The following is a 19476-nucleotide window of genomic DNA, read 5'->3' as shown; positions in this document are numbered from 1 at the left end:
TCCGGTGTTAGCTATTTTTCTGAGAAAACGTGGGAAGTTAGACCTGGAAGGCGTCTGTAAGGTTTTCCTAGGCCAGGACGATCGTCTTATAAAGACAGACAGCTCAAACGTGGAGAGTTATGGTCAGAGCCGGCGCCACATAACCTGTCATGTGATTCAGTCCTTTGCCTTTCTTCAGCGGATCTTTCCTAGTCCCGATCTCCCCTTCATTTTGTATCGGGATCGGAGTCCAGTCCCTCTAATTCCCTAGTGAGTCGCAAGGAACTATGGAGATGGGAGCAACAAAACATTTACTGAGGGAGGGCCTCCAGTATGTCGGGCCTCCAGTATGCCAGGCCTTTTGGAATTTGAGAAAGCCTGTTAGGCAGTGTCCCCCATTTAAGACTGGGATTGATAAATGGCCACATAGCTAGTGAGGGGCAGAGTTGGGATCTGACACGATTGCAGTGTAAACAGGTAAGAGTCGAATGCAATTAGGAGTGATGGTGATCTGGAAAGATTTCTAGAGAAGACATAACAGCTCTGTACTTCAGGATTGAAACTTTAATATGACTGGGAGAAAAGATTTATCTAGGGAAGTGGTATTTGATGTGAGAAGCATTTGATGTGTGTAATGTACCCTGGAGAAGCGTGAACAAATCTGATTGATGAAATAGTCAGGTGGAAAGAAAAATTAGGGTTGACATCAAGGAGCCAAGAGCATCGTTTCAATGGCAGTGATTCAGCTGCCAAGTGCTCCAGAGAAGTCAAATTAAGACTGGGAAAGTTAATTTACCAATATGGAAATATTAGCTACAGCAGTTTCAGAAAATTAGGATAGAAGCCAGAGTATGTCTATAAAGGACTGTAAGTTGGAAAACCAAATAAGGGGTGCTTGTGTGGGTCAGTCCTTAGACATCTGACGTGATTACACCTCAGGTTATGATCTCAGAGTTGTGCCCTGAGCCCCCCTTTGGGCCCTGCGCTGGGCTCAGCCTGGGCATGGAGCCTGCTTAAGATTCTTTCCTTCTCCCTCTGTGCCCTCCTCCACTCAATAAGACCAAGTAAGGATGTGGAACTTCAGGTGGACGCTGAATATAGAGAAGGATTGATAAAATATCTGAAGAGACAAGAAAGAAGATTGGGGGGATTAGCCTTGGAACCTTGGGGCTTATTCACAGATGGGATGATGGGAGAGAAATCTGAAAGTGAAAATTCTGAAATCTGTATCTTTCTATTTAAGTGGAAGGCAAGATCTTCAGTGAAGGTCTGAAAGATTGGCAGAAAGGTTCAAGTTTGGATTGGAGCTGAGTTTCTGGACACATAGCGTTGTTGGGCAGTTAGCAACCATTGATTTGTGGTCACAGCACTCAAGATTGTGTCATTTTTCTCCAACAGTGGTCTACAACTTGGATACTGGAACAGAGAGGAATGACTGGGTCAATCTAAACTGAGTTCTCACAGGGAAAGGGTAAAGAAACTAGGGGCAAGACAGGGAATGTGGGGGCACCTGGGTGGCTCAATGGGTCATGATCTCTGGGTCCTGGGATCGAGCTCCACATTGGGCTCTCTGTTCAGCGGGGACTCTGCTTTCCCCCTCTCTGCCTACTTGTGATCTGTCAAATAAATAAATAAAATCTTAAAAAAAAAAAAAAGACAGGGAATGTGATAGTGAATGATTAAAATGAAAGACCTGGGGTTTAGGCTAGATAAAGAAAAGCGAAGCTGGACGTGAACCGATGAGGAAAAAATATGCCCAAACACTCTTCTGCAAAACTCGTGGGTCCAGAAGCCTGGTAAGGGAGGTTAGCTCAGCCAGGCGACGGACATTTGATACCACCTTAAAGAGAAGTGAAGGTCAGAGTCCTCTCAAAATTCCGAGAAACTGCCACTAGCTTTTCATACTGTAATGAAGGAAGTGATAACAAAGGTTGTAAGTCAGGTGTTCATTTATTAAATACAAGCTTTGAACAAACACCCCCAGGCAAGTTTGACAAGAAGTAACCTTCCTGGAATGTTTCAAAGTACAGTTATGTTGATCAAATTTTATTTCAATCAACCTTTTTGTTGTTTTATTTTGTACTTTTTTTTTTTTTTTGTCTAGGTTTTCCTGTGTAGCAGTCAGAGCATGTGCATTATTTCCTCACATGACACCAACAGTGCAGCATCAGCCTCTCTGGCTTGTAAAGGCACCCAGTAGACTTATGCTCTGGGCAATGGCTGCTTAGCAACCAGCATCAAAGAAAGTAATGAAGCTTTTGTAGACTATGATACCAAATAGCAACTGGCACCTTCACCTGCACCATTAAAAAACCTTTAATGTTTGTTTTTACATATCCATTACAAACTATACTAAAAAAAAAAAAAAAACAACAACAACAACAAACCAAGATTGCTTGATAAAGCCTACTTAAATAATTTTCCAAGTTGAGTTATCACCCTCTTGGTAAGCAATACCAGAGCTGATAAAAAGTCTTCATTTTCCTATCATACTCCAGCAAAGCCAACACAGAAAACTGGGTTTATCAGAAAGTCTGCTCTAATAGATTTTAGAGCTGTTTCTGAGTTCCAGGTAACAAAACATCTCTTTAAGCTTCCAAGCGCATATACGCACCATGGTGTACACCAAGATGATAATTCTTTAGTCTCATTTTTGGGATGTTCTTAAATTACTTCAAGGAAAGAAAAAAAGGCACAGAGGACACTTGGTTTCCTTACCAACAGTGGCCTTAAGCTATACACTTGCCTTTGTGATGAGTTTAAAGATACTCAGCAGCATTAATGGTGCCGTAGCCATTCATAAAAAGTTTTAGGAAAAAAAAAAAGCTTGCCAGGAAAGGCTTACAATCTGAAGACCACAGAAGTAGAATACAGACACAGATACAAGAGGCAGCATAGAGGTTGTTAATTAGAAAGCTGCTGTGAACAGCTGCCTTCTGAGGTTTTGTGCCCATTTTTCCTCCAATTTCCTCCTATAAAACTCTGGTGTTTTCCCCACTTAAAAAAAAAAAATGAAAACATCCCATTAGATTGGGTTTGGAAGATAATTTTAAGTAGACAGAAGCTATTTTATACACAATTCATTCTCAGAAAAGTAAAGGAGGATAATAAATATGAAATGAAGCTCATTTTAAGAAAATAAACAAATCCTGGTAACCCAAGCCTTAAACGCCCAGGTGCACATTCAATCTTACATTTCGGCATTTCTAAGAGTCCTAGACTCCTTTTTCATTTTTAAGCACAGCAATAGGCAACATCTACTTTATACCTAGTGTGGGATGCCCTCTGATGTAAGGTTTTCCAAGTGATGCCATCAAAAGCACATTAAGGACTGCTTAGAGCAACTCGTGCTAGAATATCCTAAAACTACCATCTTACTTGAAAGAGGCCATGGTTAAAGATGAAAGTGACCCCTGTTTCTAGATCCTTTCACTTCCCTTGTCACTTATGATACCTTTAGGCTAACAGGGAGAGTGACATAATCCATAGGAGAATGTGCCTCACTTAGCATTTGGTAAGCCGTGCAACTGAGTAGGGAGCTGCAAGCTCAACTTGCAAAAGTGGGACCCATCCGCCTACTAAATCCAGGGGGCTATGTGGATATTTAAAACAGCTGTGGACAAGGTTGTGCTCAAATTCCTACTTTATTAATTGATGACCTAAGGCTGAGTTAGACGCAGCTCTTGGAAGTTAGGTCACAAGCCCAAACAAACTAACTATATACATGTTATAGTCTCAGAATTTTGTCTAGAGTGTGTCAGTAAACATGGCCACACAATGCATACATCTTACCATGGAAGAGACAATATAAAGTTGTACTCACTTTACACTAGACCAATATAAAAATGCACATGGTGTCTATATTACTGAAATATATTGTTGATAACAGTGTCTCAAAATGACATCTTTGATGGTTATAATATTTGTTCCCTAACTTTTCCACTCAAGCCTAGTTGTTGTGGCAACAGATTTCCATAAGATAAAGAGGGCCTAACAGCCTTTTTTCTTTCACTTAATTTTCTGAATTATCAAAAATTCACGTTTGTCCTACCAATCCTAAAAATATTACGAAGCTAAGTTTTTTGTGGTGATGACAGCCCTAGGGGAGAATGTTTGTCCTCCACTGGATCTCTGAGTGATGAGATAATACAAAATTAAATATTACCAACAGAAATTGCATGAAGATTCCTTTTTGAAAATCTCATCTATTCTATTCAAAAGCCCACTCAAACAAATCAAGGTATCTGCTTTTGTGTGAAAGGTTATTCTGTAATATAGCAGAACTATAACAAGAAAAGGGCCGACATCCAGGTCATGAAGACCAGTAAATACCTCGATGACACAGGACTTTCTGATGGTGTCACCTGTCACCAAAATATGTGACATCATATACTTAAAAGCTGGGCTCTCCAAAGGTATTTGAGCAGTTCTTGACAGAGCAACAGTAAGGTGGCAGGAAGGTTTAATAGTTGAAGTTAATATAACTTAAGGAAGGAAAAGAATGAAGAGTAGGAAGAGAGAACAAAGGGTACAAATGAGTGGTCATTTCCAAACTTGGTGCTGCTATAATCAGCATAATTTCCTGCAAGCCAGGAGAGCACTGTAAAATTCTTAGGAATAAATCTAAATTGTCATAATTTCAGCAAGAGCAGTTCTCTAGTTAAAAACAGAAAGAAAGAGAGAAAGAAAGAAAGAGGAATGGAACCAAAAAGAGAGAAACCATAAACAATTGCTTATCTACATTCTGGGGTTGGTTGTTTTTGGTTTGTTTAGTTCACAGTATTTATTCAAGTTGCTCCTTTTGTTGTTGCTTCCTCTCTGCAAGCCACCGTTGGATTTTTTCTTTTAGTTCTGTGTTTGGCCGGATCTGGTCCATGGTGAGGGGACTACGGTTAAAGGGATCGGTTTGGTCACTGGGACAGAGAGAGAGAAAGGGAAGGTGGTTATTTCTGTAAGCTCGAACCGCCAAAGCCCAAGCTAGAAAAGCGGGCCCATCTCCCTCTGAGAATGAAGCCGGACGTGCTATAAGTCTGAGTCAGGCGCTGCCTTGAGGTTAGAAAGGAGACGAGACGAGAGAAAGAGTGATTCAGGAGGTTCCTGGGTTCTGCAGATTATTTCGCTAATTGTCTCTCTGTTACTTAACAAACTTGATTTTCACATTGCTACTCAGATCATACTTGGTTGGACTGCAGAGAGCCTGCACACTCACGTCAGCGTAGAGAGCTGCTGGTAGTGTTACTGACAGTCTCTCGAACAGTCTAAGGTGTTAGGGCATAAAGCTTTGGAGAATGACACCTGATTTACTTAGCTGACTGCTGCACAAGTAAACACAGATTATGGCTTCCTGACAGGTAAGGGGGTTTACAGTATACTTCAAGAGCTGATTCTATCTTCTATCTGTATCCTGAGGCCACAATAAAATATAAATTTTCACTAACATTTTGGAAAAGACAGATCGCCTACTAAAGCATTATGCGTGTAGTGAATGCTTAATACCAAATACCACAAAGTAGAAAATTCCCTTTTGCAATGTTTAAAAAATTGTATTCCCTTAAATTTGGATCAACTTATAGAACTTCATTTTAAATAGGAAGAGCTTCTCAGTACCCATGTCAAGCTTATGCAGCAGGCCCCAGCTGGACTCGTTGGCCATCGTGGCTGAGTGAGACAGCAGCAGAAGCTGGCTTAACCTATGCATGATGGCTACAGTGTATACTGGACTTAAACAAAACAAACTTCTCATATTTTTACACCTTAAACACAATTAAAACAAGTTCAAGTCTTCAGGTTCATAATTTATAACATCTGATAGAAATGATTTCTTCAAGGAAGGAGCAGGTAAGGGGTTAGGGCCACCATTTCTCAACAAAGTGTCCCGTTTTGGATGTTTAAATCCTTAACAGTCAACTGATATACCTCTCCCGAAATGCCTCCCTAACTCATTTATAAATCAACAGTATGAATCACATCCTGGATGTATTAGGAACTGGGGAAAAAGGAGAGCAAACACACACGTCTATTGTCTTGAGGCTGCTCTTTGGGACTTGCATACCTGAGCAAATGTCTGGCAATGGTGGATCTATCCACAGTGACTCTGGAGGACGGCAGCACCACAGGGTCAGACATAAGTGTGCTCATGATGGGATCCAGAAACTCATCACAGGCGTCTGCGTAGGTCTCCTCCTCCTGTTGTTGGAGGTCAGCTAGAGACTAAGCACAAACAACTGGTCGTTAAGGTGAATTCACAGAGCAGCTGAATTCCAAATACTCAGTAACTATAACCTTAAAAGGTCACTGAGGACCCTTTAGAGTAACAATGGCAATTCTCAGCCTTTAAAAAATAAAAGATTTTATTTATTTATTTGACAGAAAGAGACACAGGGAGGGAACATAAGCAGGGGGAGTGGGAGAGGGAGAAGCAGGCATCCCCCTGAGCAGGGAGCCCAAAGAAGGGCTCGATCCCAGGACCCTGGGATCATGACCTGAGCTGCAGGCAGCTGCTTAATGACTGAGCCACCCAAGTGCCCGGATTCTCAGCTTTATTTTCTAAAGAGGCCAGGGACGTTATAAAAGCAAGCTGAGCATTCAACCCCAACTCCCAAACCTCAGTGTGGCTCAGCGGCTGGCAGTCATGACCAGAGATGGGTTTAAGTGTTAACAAAGAAACTTATCACACACAAGATCCTCCTGGCAGCAGTCCTACTGTAAATGTCATCATTGCAAAGGGGACAGTGGTAAGAGAGTTATTTGCAGAGTCACTCATGCAGTCAGTGTATGAAAAGCAGCTTCTGGTTTTAGGTACAAACAGGTATGGGAGGAGTTTAAAAGTAGCTTCAACATTTTGATCCCTTCATGACTCTAGTTCCTCAGGGACCCATCTGGCTAAGCTCTAGGCAAGATGGAGCTCAACTCAATAAAAAAAGTAATTCAGTGAAGGGAACATGCATGTTAACAAAGAAGGTTTTCTTTCTTTTTTTTTTTTTTTTTAATAAGGAAGGTTTTCTATTATTAGAGCCTGTGCCATGATTTTTCCTTCTTTGTAACTAATGGAGCTCTGTCAAACTCCACCAAAGGGGATTAGTTGAATGTAAGATAGTATTTTCATCTACAAAATATATTACTATTCCCATAGAAGCCAACTACTAACTACAAATATAATGAACAAAGAAAATCTAGGGTGCTTGGGTGGCTCAGTGGGTTAAGCCTCTGCCTTTGGCTCAGCTCATGATCTCAGGGTCCTGGGATGGAGCCCTACATCGGGCTCTCTGCTCAGCAGGGAGCCTGCTTCCCCCCTACTCTCTGTCCCTCTCTCTGCCTCCTTGTGATCTCTGTCAAGTAAATAAACAAAATCTTAAAAAAAAAAAAAAAAAAAAAAAAAGAAAATCTATACAAATCAAAAGACTAAAGACAACTGATCTTGAATTTTATCTGAAAAAGTTTTGCATTAACAATATAGATTTTCAAGTCTATTGGTAACACTGTACAGAAACAGTCTACAAAAGGCTGTATATTTTTCTCTCCTAGTAGAAGCTTCTTAAATCAATTTTCTGTTCTTCCCTTTCACGTTGAAAAGAGAATTAAGAATATGGTAGTGATGATACGATGATATGGTGATGGATGGAATTCTTTAATTACAGTCTTGTACACCTGAAACTAACATTGTATGTTACTAACTGGAATTCATTTTTTTTTTAAAAGGCTTTATTTATTTATTTGACGGAGAGGGAGAGATCACAAGTAGGCAGAGAGGCAGGCAGAGAGAGGGGGAAGCAAACTCCCTGCCGAGCAGAGAGCGTGATGCAGGCCTCGATCCCAGGACCCTGGGATCATGACCTGAGCCCCAAGGCAGAGAGCCACCCACTGAGCCACCCAGGCGTCCCAAGGCAATACCCTTTTCACCCCTTGAAATAGGGTAACCAGCAGAACAGTTGAGTGAACACAGTGATTTCTACTGAGTAAGTTAATAAACAAATCCTCCTTGCCTTACCTTGATTCTCTCTGCTAAGTTGCTGAAAGCCACAATCATATTCCCGGGCTTATTTATTTTCTTGAGGACTCGGACTGTCTGTGCAAAGAGAGTTGGGGAATAGGAACGTCCATCCTTGGGCACCGTAGCACAGAAGTTCTCCTCATCCCTGGAAGGTCAGCATCAGAAAGAAACTGAGCATCAGAGGAAAGGTCCTGAGGAACAAGGTTCCCCATCTCTTACATGCCATCAATGTTCTTTTGATATAGAAAGATTTCTTCTAATTTTTAGGAAGGAAGTCTATCAAGTCTTCCGTAACCTTAAAAAGAATACTGCTTTTCTAAACACTGGTTACAAGTATTAAAGTTTACCTTTGCACAGATACAGGCAGAATGCTGAAAATTTTAAACAGTGTCCCAGAAGTCAGACAAAATTTCATGATTAAAACTACGTAAAATTCGGGGCACCTGTGTGGCTCAGTGGATTAAAGCCTCTGCCTTCAGCTCAGGTCAGAATCCCAGTGTCCTGGGATCGAGCCCCACATCGGGCTGTCTGCTCCGCAGAAAGCCTGCTTCCTCCTCTCTCTCTCTCTGCCTGCCTCTCTACCTACTTGTGATCTCTGTCTGTCAAATAAATAAATAAAATCTTTAAAAAAAAAAAAAAAAAAAAACTACGTAAAATTCTTTCATCAACCAACTAGAAATGAACCATTTCTTTTCTATTTCCACATAATTACCAGTCATTCCATTATCAAAACCCCAAATTAGAACATCAGCATTCCCTCTGGCTTGCCCAATTAAATCTCAGGTACCCAAGATTTAAGTAGATTGTGCAGATATCTGATACGAGCTGCTGGGGTTTGAAGTCAAATTCACTGAAGTCCTTGACTTTCAAGGCCCCCATCTTGGGGCCAACCAGGTGCTGCAGGAAGTAGTTCAGCATGGAGATGATGCGCTCAGCCAGGAAAGGATGCACAAAGAGTGATTTGATCTCTAGAAAAAAAGGCAGTCTGTGAAAACTCAACCTATAAGCCATCTTTCACTTATTATGTCTTAAAGTTTCACTTGGAGACCTCTGGGGAATATTTAAAAAATTATATGAGTAATACATTTTCATTGTAGGCATGTCACAAAACATTGGTGAGCAAAAACAAATTATCAAACTACCACCCAGAAATAAACACTGTTAACATTTTCAAATACATCCTTCTAGCTTTTCTGTCCATATTTACAAACATACATATTTTTAAAACAAAATGATTGCATGTATATATTCTATAACTTACTTTTTAATTAGCCATATCATAAATATCTCACCATTTTGGTAAATATACGTCCCTGTGTTGTCCGACATGATAGCCAGTGGCTGGCCTGACATGTCTATTTAAGTTAATTTCAAAATTCAGTTTTGTAGGCACACTGACCTTACATCTCAAGTGTTCAACAGCCACACATGGCTAGTTTCTACAGTATGAGTCCAGATTTATAAGCTTTTCCATAAGACAAAGTTCTGTAGGGTAGCAATGATTTGTACTTTTTAAAAAAAATTTTCCTCGTCTTCCTCCTCGATTTGCATTCTTTTTAATGGCCACACAATTTCCCAATGTGTGTTACTTATCTTTATTGCTAGACATTATTTTTACTGCTAGACATTTTATAAACATCTCATATCTATTTACACAAGAAAGATTTTATTTTATTTTTTAAAATTTGTTTTTTGAAGATTTTTTAAATTTATTTGACAGAGATCACAAGTAGGCAGAGAGGCAGGCTGAGAGAGAGGGAAGCAGACTCCCTGCTGAGCAGAGAGCCTGATGAGGGGTTTGATCCCAGGACACTGGGATCATGACCTGAGCCGAAGGCAGAGGCTTAACACACTGAGCCATCCAGAAGCCCAGAAAAGATTTTATTTTTGAGGAAACTCCACACCCAATGTGGGGCTCACACTAACAACCCTGGGACCAAGAATCATATTCTCCACTGAATGAACCAGCCAGGTGCCCCACCATTTCACTTATTAACTTCACTATGTACATATTTTGCAGTTACTACTTCCTTACAATGATTTTGTAAGGAATTGCTAGAGCACAGGACATAAACTCCAAAAATTAAAAAAAAAATACATTAACACATGCCTTGTCTTGGTAAGTTAGTTTTAGTTTTAGTCAGTCTATTGACTCCACTACTGACGAGAGTTTAGCTCGTATTTCCTGTCCTTCTCTTCCAAATAGAAATCCCAGTATCTAATAAAATCTTTGGTTAAATAATTTAGTTTATGTCATGAAGATTGTAAAAATATCACTCACAGCAGAGCCATATAGTATCCTAGTGATTACATATATAAAATAAGATATATACTAAAAAAAAAAAAGGATTTATCTATTTGAGAGAGACAGAAAGAGCAGGTGTGTGAGTGGGGGGAGGGGCAGCAGCAGAGACTCTTCAAGCCGACTCCCCACTGAGCACTGAACCCAATGCGGGGCTCTATCCCACAATCCTGAGATCATGACCTGAGCTGAAACCAAGAGTTGGACGCTCAACCGAATGAGCCACTCAGGCACCCTGGTAATATATATACTTTTTAATGTAACTTTGTAAAAATCTGTTTGCTTATTTTCAGAGTACCAATCACTAAATCTTTCTAACCTCTCCACCAGAAATGTAAAACTCTCGATAGGATTTCCTTCTTTCTTTCTTTTATTTTTTTTTAAAGATTTTATTTATGGGACACCTGGGTGTCAGTCAGTTAAGCTGATGCCTTCAGCTCAGGTCATGACCCTGGGATCGAGTCCTGCATCGGGCTCCTTGCTCAGTGGGGAGCCTACTTCTCCCACTCCCTCTCTCTGCCACTCTGTCCGCTTGTGTTTTCTTTCTTTCTGTCAAATAAACAGATAAAATTAAAAAAAAAAAGATTTTATTTATTTGACAGAGAGAGACACAGAGTGAGAGGGAACACAAGCAAGGGGAGTGGGAGAGGGAGAAGCAGGCTTCCCACAGAGCAGGGAGCCTGAAGGCTCTGTCCCAGGACCCGGGACCCTGAGCCGAAGGCAGACGCCCAATGACAGCCACCCAGGCGCCCCCTCAATAAGATCATTTCTAGCAGTTCTGTATTTTTTGGAAATGCTCCTTCTGGAAGCTCCCATCTGTCACTTCAATCTGGACTCCTTGCTCTATCAGCCTGTTGCATGGTAGTCATACAAGTTCCTTTTACCACCATCCTGGACACTTTCTTTTTCTCCTATGGGATTCCACCTTCCTCCTCTGGATTTACTCTCTCACTTTGATGGAATGTATCTTTTTTTTTTTTTAAAGATTTTATTTATTTATTTGACAGACAGAGATCACAAGTAGGCAGAGAGGCAGACCGGGGGAGAGAGGAGGAAGCAGGCTCTCCGCGGAGCAGAGAGAAGACCCTGGCATCATGACCTAAGCCAAAGGCAGAGGCTTTAACCCACTGAGCCACCCAGGTGCCCCTGTCTTTTTTTTAAGATTTCACTTTTGGGGGCGCCTGGGTGGCTCAGTGGGTTAAGCCTCTGCCTTCCGCTCGGGTCATGGTCTCAGGGTACTGGGTACAGTGCAGGGCTCTATCCCAGGACCCTGGGATCATGACCTGAGCCAAAAGCAGAGGCTTTAACCCACTGAGCCACCCTGGCGCCCCTGGAATATATCTTTTTTAACTTCTCAAGGAACGCTGTACTGGAAGTAAATCTGATGCCTTCACCCTTGAAAATGTCCTCATGTTCACCTTCAAACAGAAATGACAGTGAGGCTGGTTATGGCATTCTGGGCTGAAAAACTATTTTCCATGAGGAGTATGTTCCAGCTTCCAATGTCATTGTTGGGAAAATCAAAGACATTTTATACTTAAAACACTGGACATTAGCTGACTTTTCTTGGGACATTTTAGGCTCTTCTCTTTACCTTGATTTCCTGAAATGTCACAAAGTCACCTCAGAGTGAGAGTTTAAAAGGTCCCTGTGCCAGGCACATTGTGGCACTTTCAAGTAAGAGGCTTTTAGTTTTTGAGAATTTTTGGTATTATTTCTTTGGTAATTTCCTCCACACCATTTACTCTTTTGAGACTTTCTGGATTGATCCTTTGTTTTCTTATCCTTTCCATTTTAATTTCCAACACTTCTTCTTTCTTTTCTACTTTCATGGAAGAGCTCCTTCATGTGATCTTCTAACCCTTCTACTGACAGGTAAAAATTACTTAAACTTTATTTTCAGTATCCAAGATCTCTTTCTTGTTCTCTGAATAGTACCTTTTATTGCCTCTTTGTTCTTGTTTTATGGACGCTAGATCTTCTCTTATTCCTCTGAGATTATAAGCAGCTCTTAATGGGGCGCCTGGGTGGCTCAGTGGGTTAAGCCGCTGCCTTCGGCTCAGGTCATGATCTCAGGGTCCTGGGATCGAGTCCCGAATCGGGCTCTCTGCTCAGCAGGGAGCCTGCTTCCCTCTCTGTCTCTTTGCCTGCCTCTCCATCTACTTGTGATTTCTCTCTGTCAAATAAATAAATAAAATCTTTAAAAAAAAAAAAAAAAAATAAGCAGCTCTTAAAAATGTTTTCATCCAGGGATGCCTTGGTGGCTCAGTCAGTTAAGCCACTGCCTTCAGCTCAGGTCATGATCCCAGTGTCCTGGGATCAAACCCCTCATCAGGCTCTCTGCTCAGCAGGGAGTCTGCTTCCCTCTCTCTCAGCCTGCCTCTCTGCCTACTTGTGAGATTGAGTCCCACACTAGGCTCCTTGCTCAGCAGGGAGCCTGCTTCTCTCCTTCTCTGCCTGCCACTCTTCCTGCCTATGTGTGCTCGCTCTCTCTGACAAACAAGTAAATAAATAAAATCTTAAAAAAACTTTTTTTTTTCGGGGCGCCTGGGTGGCTCAGTGGGTTAAGCCACTGCCTTCGGCTCAGGTCATGATCTCAGGGTCCTGGGATGGAGTCCCACATCGGGCTCTCTGCTCAGCAGGGAGCCTGCTTCCCTCTCTCTCTCTCTGCCTGCCTCTCCATCTACTTGTGATTTCTCTCTGTCAAATAAATAAATAAAAAATCTTAAAAAAACAAAACAACAAAACAAAAAAAAAACAAACTTTTTTTTCATCCAGTATCTGTGTTTCATGTTGGAGGATTTCCTCAAATGTCTGGCGATTCTTGGTTATCATTTCATATGTAATCAATAAAAAATTATTATTTTTTAAGAAGAAATATTTTACTTCCTTTTTTTTTTTCTTAAGATTTTATTTATTTGACAGGCAGAGATCACAAGTAGGCAGAGAGGCAGGCAGAGAGCGAGGAGGAAGCAGGCTCCCCACTGAGCAGAGAGCCTGATGTGGGGCTTGATCCCAGGATCCCAGGATTATGACCTGAACCGAAGGCAGAGGCTTTACCCCACTGAGCCACCCAGGCGCCCCTTTACTTCCTTTTTTTAAGAATATTTTTAAGAAGAAATATTTTACTTTTTAAAAAAAATACTGGGATGCCTGGGTGGCTCAGTTGGTTGGACAACTGCCTTCGGCTCAGGTCATGATCCCGGAGTCCCGGGAATAGTCCCTTATTGGGCTCCCAGCTCCACGGGGAGTCTGCTTCTCTCTCTGACCTCCTCGCTCATGCTCTCTCTCACTGTCTCTCTCTCAAATAAATAAATAAATAAATAAAATCTTAAAAAAAACAACAACAACAACAACAAAAAAAACAAAACTACTCTTCCCTTTCGGCTCCTACGTGCTGAGGAGCAAGGTCGTGAAAAGAGGAGGACGTCGGGGTGCTGCCATTTGTACCGTCTCAGGCTCTGCGCTTTTTGCAGAACCTCCAACGGCGCTATGTTGGGACAGAGCATCCGGAGGTTCACAACCTCTGTGGCCCGTAGGATCCACTATGAGGAGGGCCCAGGGAAGAATTTGCCATTTTCAGCGGAAAACAAGTGGCGATTACTAGTTATGATGACTTTGTACTTTGGATCTGGATTTGCTGCACCTTTTTTTATAGTAAGACATCAACTGCTTAAGAAGTAAGGATATTTTAATTGACCAATCAAACAGATGTGGAAAGGAACATTTTAAGAGGTGCAGTCTCTTTGAAAAATGGATCAAACTCTTGAATTCAGCATACTCAATATGTTTGTAAATAAACTTATGGCATGAAAAAAAACAAAACAAAAAACTACTAAGTCTTGGGGCACCTGGGTGGCTAAGCGGGTTAGGCCTCTGCCTTTGGCTCGGGTCATGATTTCAGGGTCCTGGGATCAAGCCCCACATTGGGTTCTCTGCTTAGCGGGGAGCCTGTTTCCCTCTCTCTCTCTGCCTACTTGTGGTATCTCTCTCTGTCAAACAAATAAATAAAATCTTTAAGGTCATGATCTCAGGGTCCTGGGATCAAGCCCTGCATCAGGGTCTCGGCTCAGCGGGGAGCCTGCTTCCCCCTCTCTCTGCCTGCCTCTCTGCCTACTTGTGATCTCTCTCTGTCAAATAAATAAATAAAATCTTAAAAAAAAATGCCTAATAAACACATGTGGCAAGTGGCTACCGAACTGGATACTGTAGCTTGAGAGGGAGTACAGGTAAGTGTCTTTGACCTACCACATTTAACCAGAGTTCAAGAATGTTTTCAGGTTAATACACACACTCTCCCCCAGATATATTTATATGGCTAACTTGTTCTCAAGAAAAATTATATTAACTTATGCTTTCTGGCAAGCTGTGTGAGGGTGAATGTTTCTCATTTCAACAGGCATCTTCTTTTTAATTTTAAGTAGGCTCTGTGTCCAGTGTGGAGCTCAACGCATAGTCTAATGTGGTCGTGTGATTTCATGACCCTGAGATCAAGACCTGAGCTGTGTGATCAAGAGCTGGATGCCTGGGCACCTGGGTGGCTCAGTAGGTTAAGCCGCTGCCTTTGGCTCAGGTCATGATCTCAGGGTCCTGGGATCGAGTCCCGCATCGGGCTCTCTGCTCGGCAGGGAGGAGTCTGCTTCCTCTTCTCTCTCTCTCTCTTTGCCTGCCTCTCTGCCTACTTGTGATCTCTGTCTGTCAAATAAATAAATAAATAAATAAAATCTTAAAAAAAAAAAAAAAAGAAAGAGTTGGATGCCTGACTGAGCCATCTGGGCGCCCTGGGCATCATCCTTCTTGAAGCTTCTCTAGTGGTTCATTTCCCTCTCAGATTGTGTAGAATACTATTGCCAGAGTCTGACTTCTTAGTTTCAGCTGGGCTGATCCCTCAAATGAAGCAGATCTTGACCACTGGATTTTTTGGGAACACAGTGCTTTGTCCTTACCTGATGTCAGAAAGGCAAGGGTACCAATTGTTTCATTGGACATGATGTTATGGAAACGTGCCAGCTGTCCAAACATCTGTAGGCCGGCCTCCTTCTCTCGGCGGGCTTCTGGAGTCAGACTATCCCATTCACCTCGGTCTTTCTCAATCTGTTGAATCTTTATCTTGCTCAAATACTACAGAAACCAGAGGTGAAATGTATCAGAGAAGAAAGTACAGTTGAAGAGAAGATGATATTTCAGTGGTTATATTAATTTTTAAATTTTTACAATTTATTTATCTGCAAGAGCGTGAGAACAGGTAGAGGGACAGAAGCAGAGGGAGAGAGATCTCAAGTAGATTCTCTGTTGAACGCAGAGTGTGACATGGGGCTCGACCCCACCACCCGAGACAAAATTAAGAGTTGGATGCTCAGGGCGCCTGGGTGGCTCAGTGGGTTAAGCCTGTCTTTGGCTCAGGTCATGATCTCAGGGTCCTGGGATCTAGCCCCGAATCAGGCTCTCTGCTCAGCAGGGAGCCTGCTTCCCCCCCTTCCTGCCTGCCTTTCTGCCTACTTGTGATCTTTGTCTGTCAAATAAATTAATAAAGTCTTTAAAGAGTTGGATGCTCAACCAACTAAGCCACCCAGCCCCTTAAGCCGTTCTATTTATTTATTTATTTTTAAGCCGTTCTATTTAAAATCTAGTTTGTCTTTATATTAATTAAAAAAAAAAGAGATTTTATTTATTTGTCAGAGAGAGAGTGAGCGAGTGAGCAAGCATGCACAAATATGGGGACTGGCAGGCAGATGGGGAGGCAAGCTCCCTGCTGAGCAGGGAGTCCTATGTGGGACTCCATCCTAGGACCCTGGGATGCTGACTTGAGCCAAAGGCAGATACTTAACCAACTGAGCCACCCAGATATCCCTAAAATCTAGTTTAGTAACCAGGAAAACGGGGGACTATGTAAGAAATGTGAGCCTTTACTTCTCAGCATAAGGCTGAGGTTCCATATAGATTTGTTTTACTAATTTGTTCCATGTGAGTATTATAGTATCTGAAATAGAAAGGAGGATAAATAGTATCGTGTCTGAAATCCAGGCAAAAATAAACAGGCTGAAATGAAAAAAAGGGACAAATCCTTCTTAAAAAATGAAAAGCAACAAAAACAACAAAACAACAACCCCAAAACCTCCAAAAGTCCCAACAAAACCAAACCCTAAACTGCCTTTCAAAAAACAAAGCTCTATCAAATATGCAAGATGTCTGGAAGGAGAAGCATAAATATTAAAAACTGTCTACTTCTCATCATTCTTGCAGTCCTATGACAATGCCATCTGGTGTCATTCTTTGTATCACAGAGCTCTTGCTCAGAAGGGTCTATTTATTAAAGGACTTGTTCGTGTTTTCCATGAAAGCCTATCTAAAATCAAGAAGTATGGGACTATGAAAAAAGCAAGAACTCTCCTCACAGATTAAATACAAGTTACTGGGGTGCCTGGGTGGCTCAGCCGTTAAGCATCTGCCTTTGGCTCGGGTCATGATCCCAGGTTCTTGAGGTTGAGCCCACATTGGGCTCCCTGCTCAGTGGGAAGCCTGCTTCTCCCTCTCCCACTCCCCCCTGCTTGTGTTCCCTGTCTCCCTGTGTCTCTCTCTGTCAAATAATAAATAAATCTTAATAAACAAATAAATAAATGTATGTACCTACGTATGTCTGTATGTATGTTACTGAGGGACTGCAAATCAGTATGAGGAGCTTGTGGCTATCCCACAGGCCACCTGCATGGCTTACCTGCCTCATGCCCCTTTGGGCCACTGCCTTAGCTTTCTTACAGCGGTCACCACCAATAAGGGAACTTTTTTCCTTAAGATTTTTTAAATTTTTTTAAGATTTTATTTATTTATTTGACACAGAGAGAGAAAGCACAAGTAAGCAGAGCAGCAGGCAGAGAGAGGGGGAAGGAGGCTCCCCACTGAGCAGAGAGCCCCATTTGGGGTTCGATCCCAGAACCCTGGGATCATGACCTGAGCCAAAGGCAGAGGCTTAACCCACTGAGCCACCCAGGCACCCCAGGGAAGTTGTATTTTTTTTTTTTTTTTAAAGATTTTATTTATTTATTTGGCAGAGAGACACAGCTAGAGAGGGAACACAAGCAGGGGGAGTGGGAGAGGGAGTAGCAGGCTTCCCCAAAGCAGAGAGCCCACTGTGGGGCTTGATCCAAGGACTCTGGGATCATGACCTGAGCTGAAGGCAGACACTTAACAACTGAGCCACCCAGGCGCCCCCTAGGGGAGTTTTTAATATGAGCAAAAAGCAGCTCCATGAGGAACGAGTGAGGATATGATGCACTGAAGCTGGTGACAGGCACCCAGGTGAAGACCTTGGGAAACACACGTTTCAAATGTAAAGATGTAAGAGCCTATGGATAGGTGAAGAGTCTGGTGACCTGCAGTGTTTATATGAAAAAATAACCAAAACCAGAGAGTTTTTATCAAGTAGTGGCACAAAAATCAGAATCTTTCAGGAAGGGAATAAGAATCATTGCCTTAGTGAGTCACTGTTACTCATGGGTTGGGATGGACAATGGTTGAAAGTTATTGACCAGGGACGCCTGGGTGGCTCAGTTGGTTAAGTGACTGCCTTCGGCTCAGGTCATGATCCCAGAGTCCCAGGATTGAGTCCCACATCGGGCTCCCGGCTCCGCGGGGAGTCTGTTTCTCCCTCTGACCTTCTCCTCGCTCATGCTCTCTCTCAAATAAATAAATACAATCTTTTTTATTTTTTATTTTTTTTATTTTTATTTATTTTTATTTTTATTTTTTTAAAGATTTTATTTATTTATTTGACAGAGAGAAATCACAAGTAGATGGAGAGGCAGGCAGAGAGAGAGGAAGGGAAGCAGGCTCTCTGCTGAGCAGAGAGCCCGATGCAGGACTCGATCCCAGGACCCTGAGATCATGACCTGAGCCGAAGGCAGCGGCTTAACCCACTGAGCCACCCAGGCGCCCTACAATCTTTTTAAAAAAAAAAAAAAAAAAAGAAAGTTACTGACCAAACGCGAGGTCTTCAGATTTCCTTCTGTCCTGCTAGCATGATTAATCATGCCGGTTTACCTTAGTTTTAGCTTTCTTTTCCACTTTATTGCCCAAGTTTATGAGGCTTCAATGACCCTTGATATTGGTCTCTAATGTAATAATATCTATCAACCTCTGTAATGGCAAGGTTCATGGTATATTACTTCTCACAAATTTTTGGTGTCCAAACTGGTACTATGGGCATAAAGAGTGGTCTATTCTAACTTTTTTTTTTTTAAGATTTTATTTGTTTATTTGAGAGACAGAGAGCACAAATGGAAGGGCAACGGTTAGAGGGAGAGGGAGCAGCAAGCTCCCCACTGAGCAGGGAGCCTGATGTAGGACTCGATCCCAGGACCCTGAGATTGTGACCTGAGGTGAAGTCTGACTGAGCCACTCAGATGTCCCAAGACTGCTCTATTCTAATCTGAAGGTAAAAAGTATGTATTTATTATTTGATAAGGGCAGTTAAATCTGTACTAAAGAATTTTTATTTAAATATTTTATTTATTTGTTTGTCAGAGAGAGTGAGCGAGCACAAGCAGAGGGAATGGCAGGTAGAGGGAGAAGCTGGCTCCTCACTGAGCAGGGTGCCCAGTCCAGGACTCGATCCCAGGACCCTGGGTCATGACCCAAGAGGATGGCAGATGCATAACCAACTAAACCACCCATGCATCCCTAAAATTTTTTAATTTACTTATTCTTACCTGTATGGCTTCATCCAGGAGAAAGATGGCATCGTTCATCAGCAGGTTAAGAAAGCGGAGGAAAAGCGGGGGATTCATGGCTTCTAAATTCTTAGAGGCATAGTCAGCCAAATCCTGTTAAGTCCCAGCCCAAGACAAAACCATTTTAGTACCGAACCACAACTCAGTGGGGCATATCTGAAGTAAAACTCAGAGAACTCAGCTTTGGCTTCACCAAAAACTCTCTCACCTTAATGCTCTCTCGATAGGGATCTGTTCCCCACATGTACCTTAGGATGGGATACATGGGACGTCGGTAATTAAACTTCTGTTCAAATTGATGGGGGTCTCCTGGAATAGGGTAAGAGCAAAAACCCAGCAAAGGTGGTGCTACTAGAGAAAGATAAGAGTTTATGCCTGGGAAGCCATTTTCTTTTATTCTGAATGTGTCAAGACTACTGGTAATATCTGCCCTGGGAGTTTACAAAGGCCCAGAATGACAGCCAAGTGTTTACTTATGT

At 42.1% G+C, this 19476-nt stretch overlaps 1 protein-coding gene, 1 long non-coding RNA gene and 1 pseudogene across 3 annotated transcripts in view; 2 read left to right on the top strand and 1 right to left on the bottom strand.

The window, feature by feature from the left end:
- The first annotated feature begins 61 nt into the window (after positions 1–61).
- Positions 62–2275, top strand: LOC309840972. The gene is made up of 2 exons (XR_014298877.1): positions 62–249; positions 1378–2275. It is a non-coding gene; the product is annotated as an uncharacterized lncRNA (long non-coding RNA).
- Positions 1911–19476, bottom strand: part of UBE4A (ubiquitination factor E4A) — a 42642-nt gene continuing 25076 nt past the window's right edge. Inside the window, exons 14-20 of the mRNA XM_082683558.1 lie at positions 19206–19306; positions 18977–19090; positions 15218–15392; positions 8757–8937; positions 7967–8114; positions 6032–6189; positions 1911–4892 (exon numbers count right to left, since the gene is read on the bottom strand). Of these exons, the coding sequence (XP_082539684.1) occupies positions 4763–4892; positions 6032–6189; positions 7967–8114; positions 8757–8937; positions 15218–15392; positions 18977–19090; positions 19206–19306 (1007 nt within the window). The 3' untranslated portion in view covers positions 1911–4762. The remainder of the gene's footprint in view (positions 4893–6031; positions 6190–7966; positions 8115–8756; positions 8938–15217; positions 15393–18976; positions 19091–19205; positions 19307–19476) is intronic.
- LOC309840963 (cytochrome c oxidase subunit 7C, mitochondrial pseudogene) lies at positions 13655–15209 on the top strand (annotated as a pseudogene). Its single transcript has one exon. The product of its transcript is annotated as a cytochrome c oxidase subunit 7C, mitochondrial pseudogene (transcript).

Source organism: Mustela nivalis, assembly GCF_964662115.1.
Source record: "Mustela nivalis genome assembly, chromosome: 9".
NCBI classification, from domain to species: domain Eukaryota; kingdom Metazoa; phylum Chordata; class Mammalia; order Carnivora; family Mustelidae; genus Mustela; species Mustela nivalis.
This window is presented reverse-complemented; position numbering and strand designations above follow the sequence as displayed.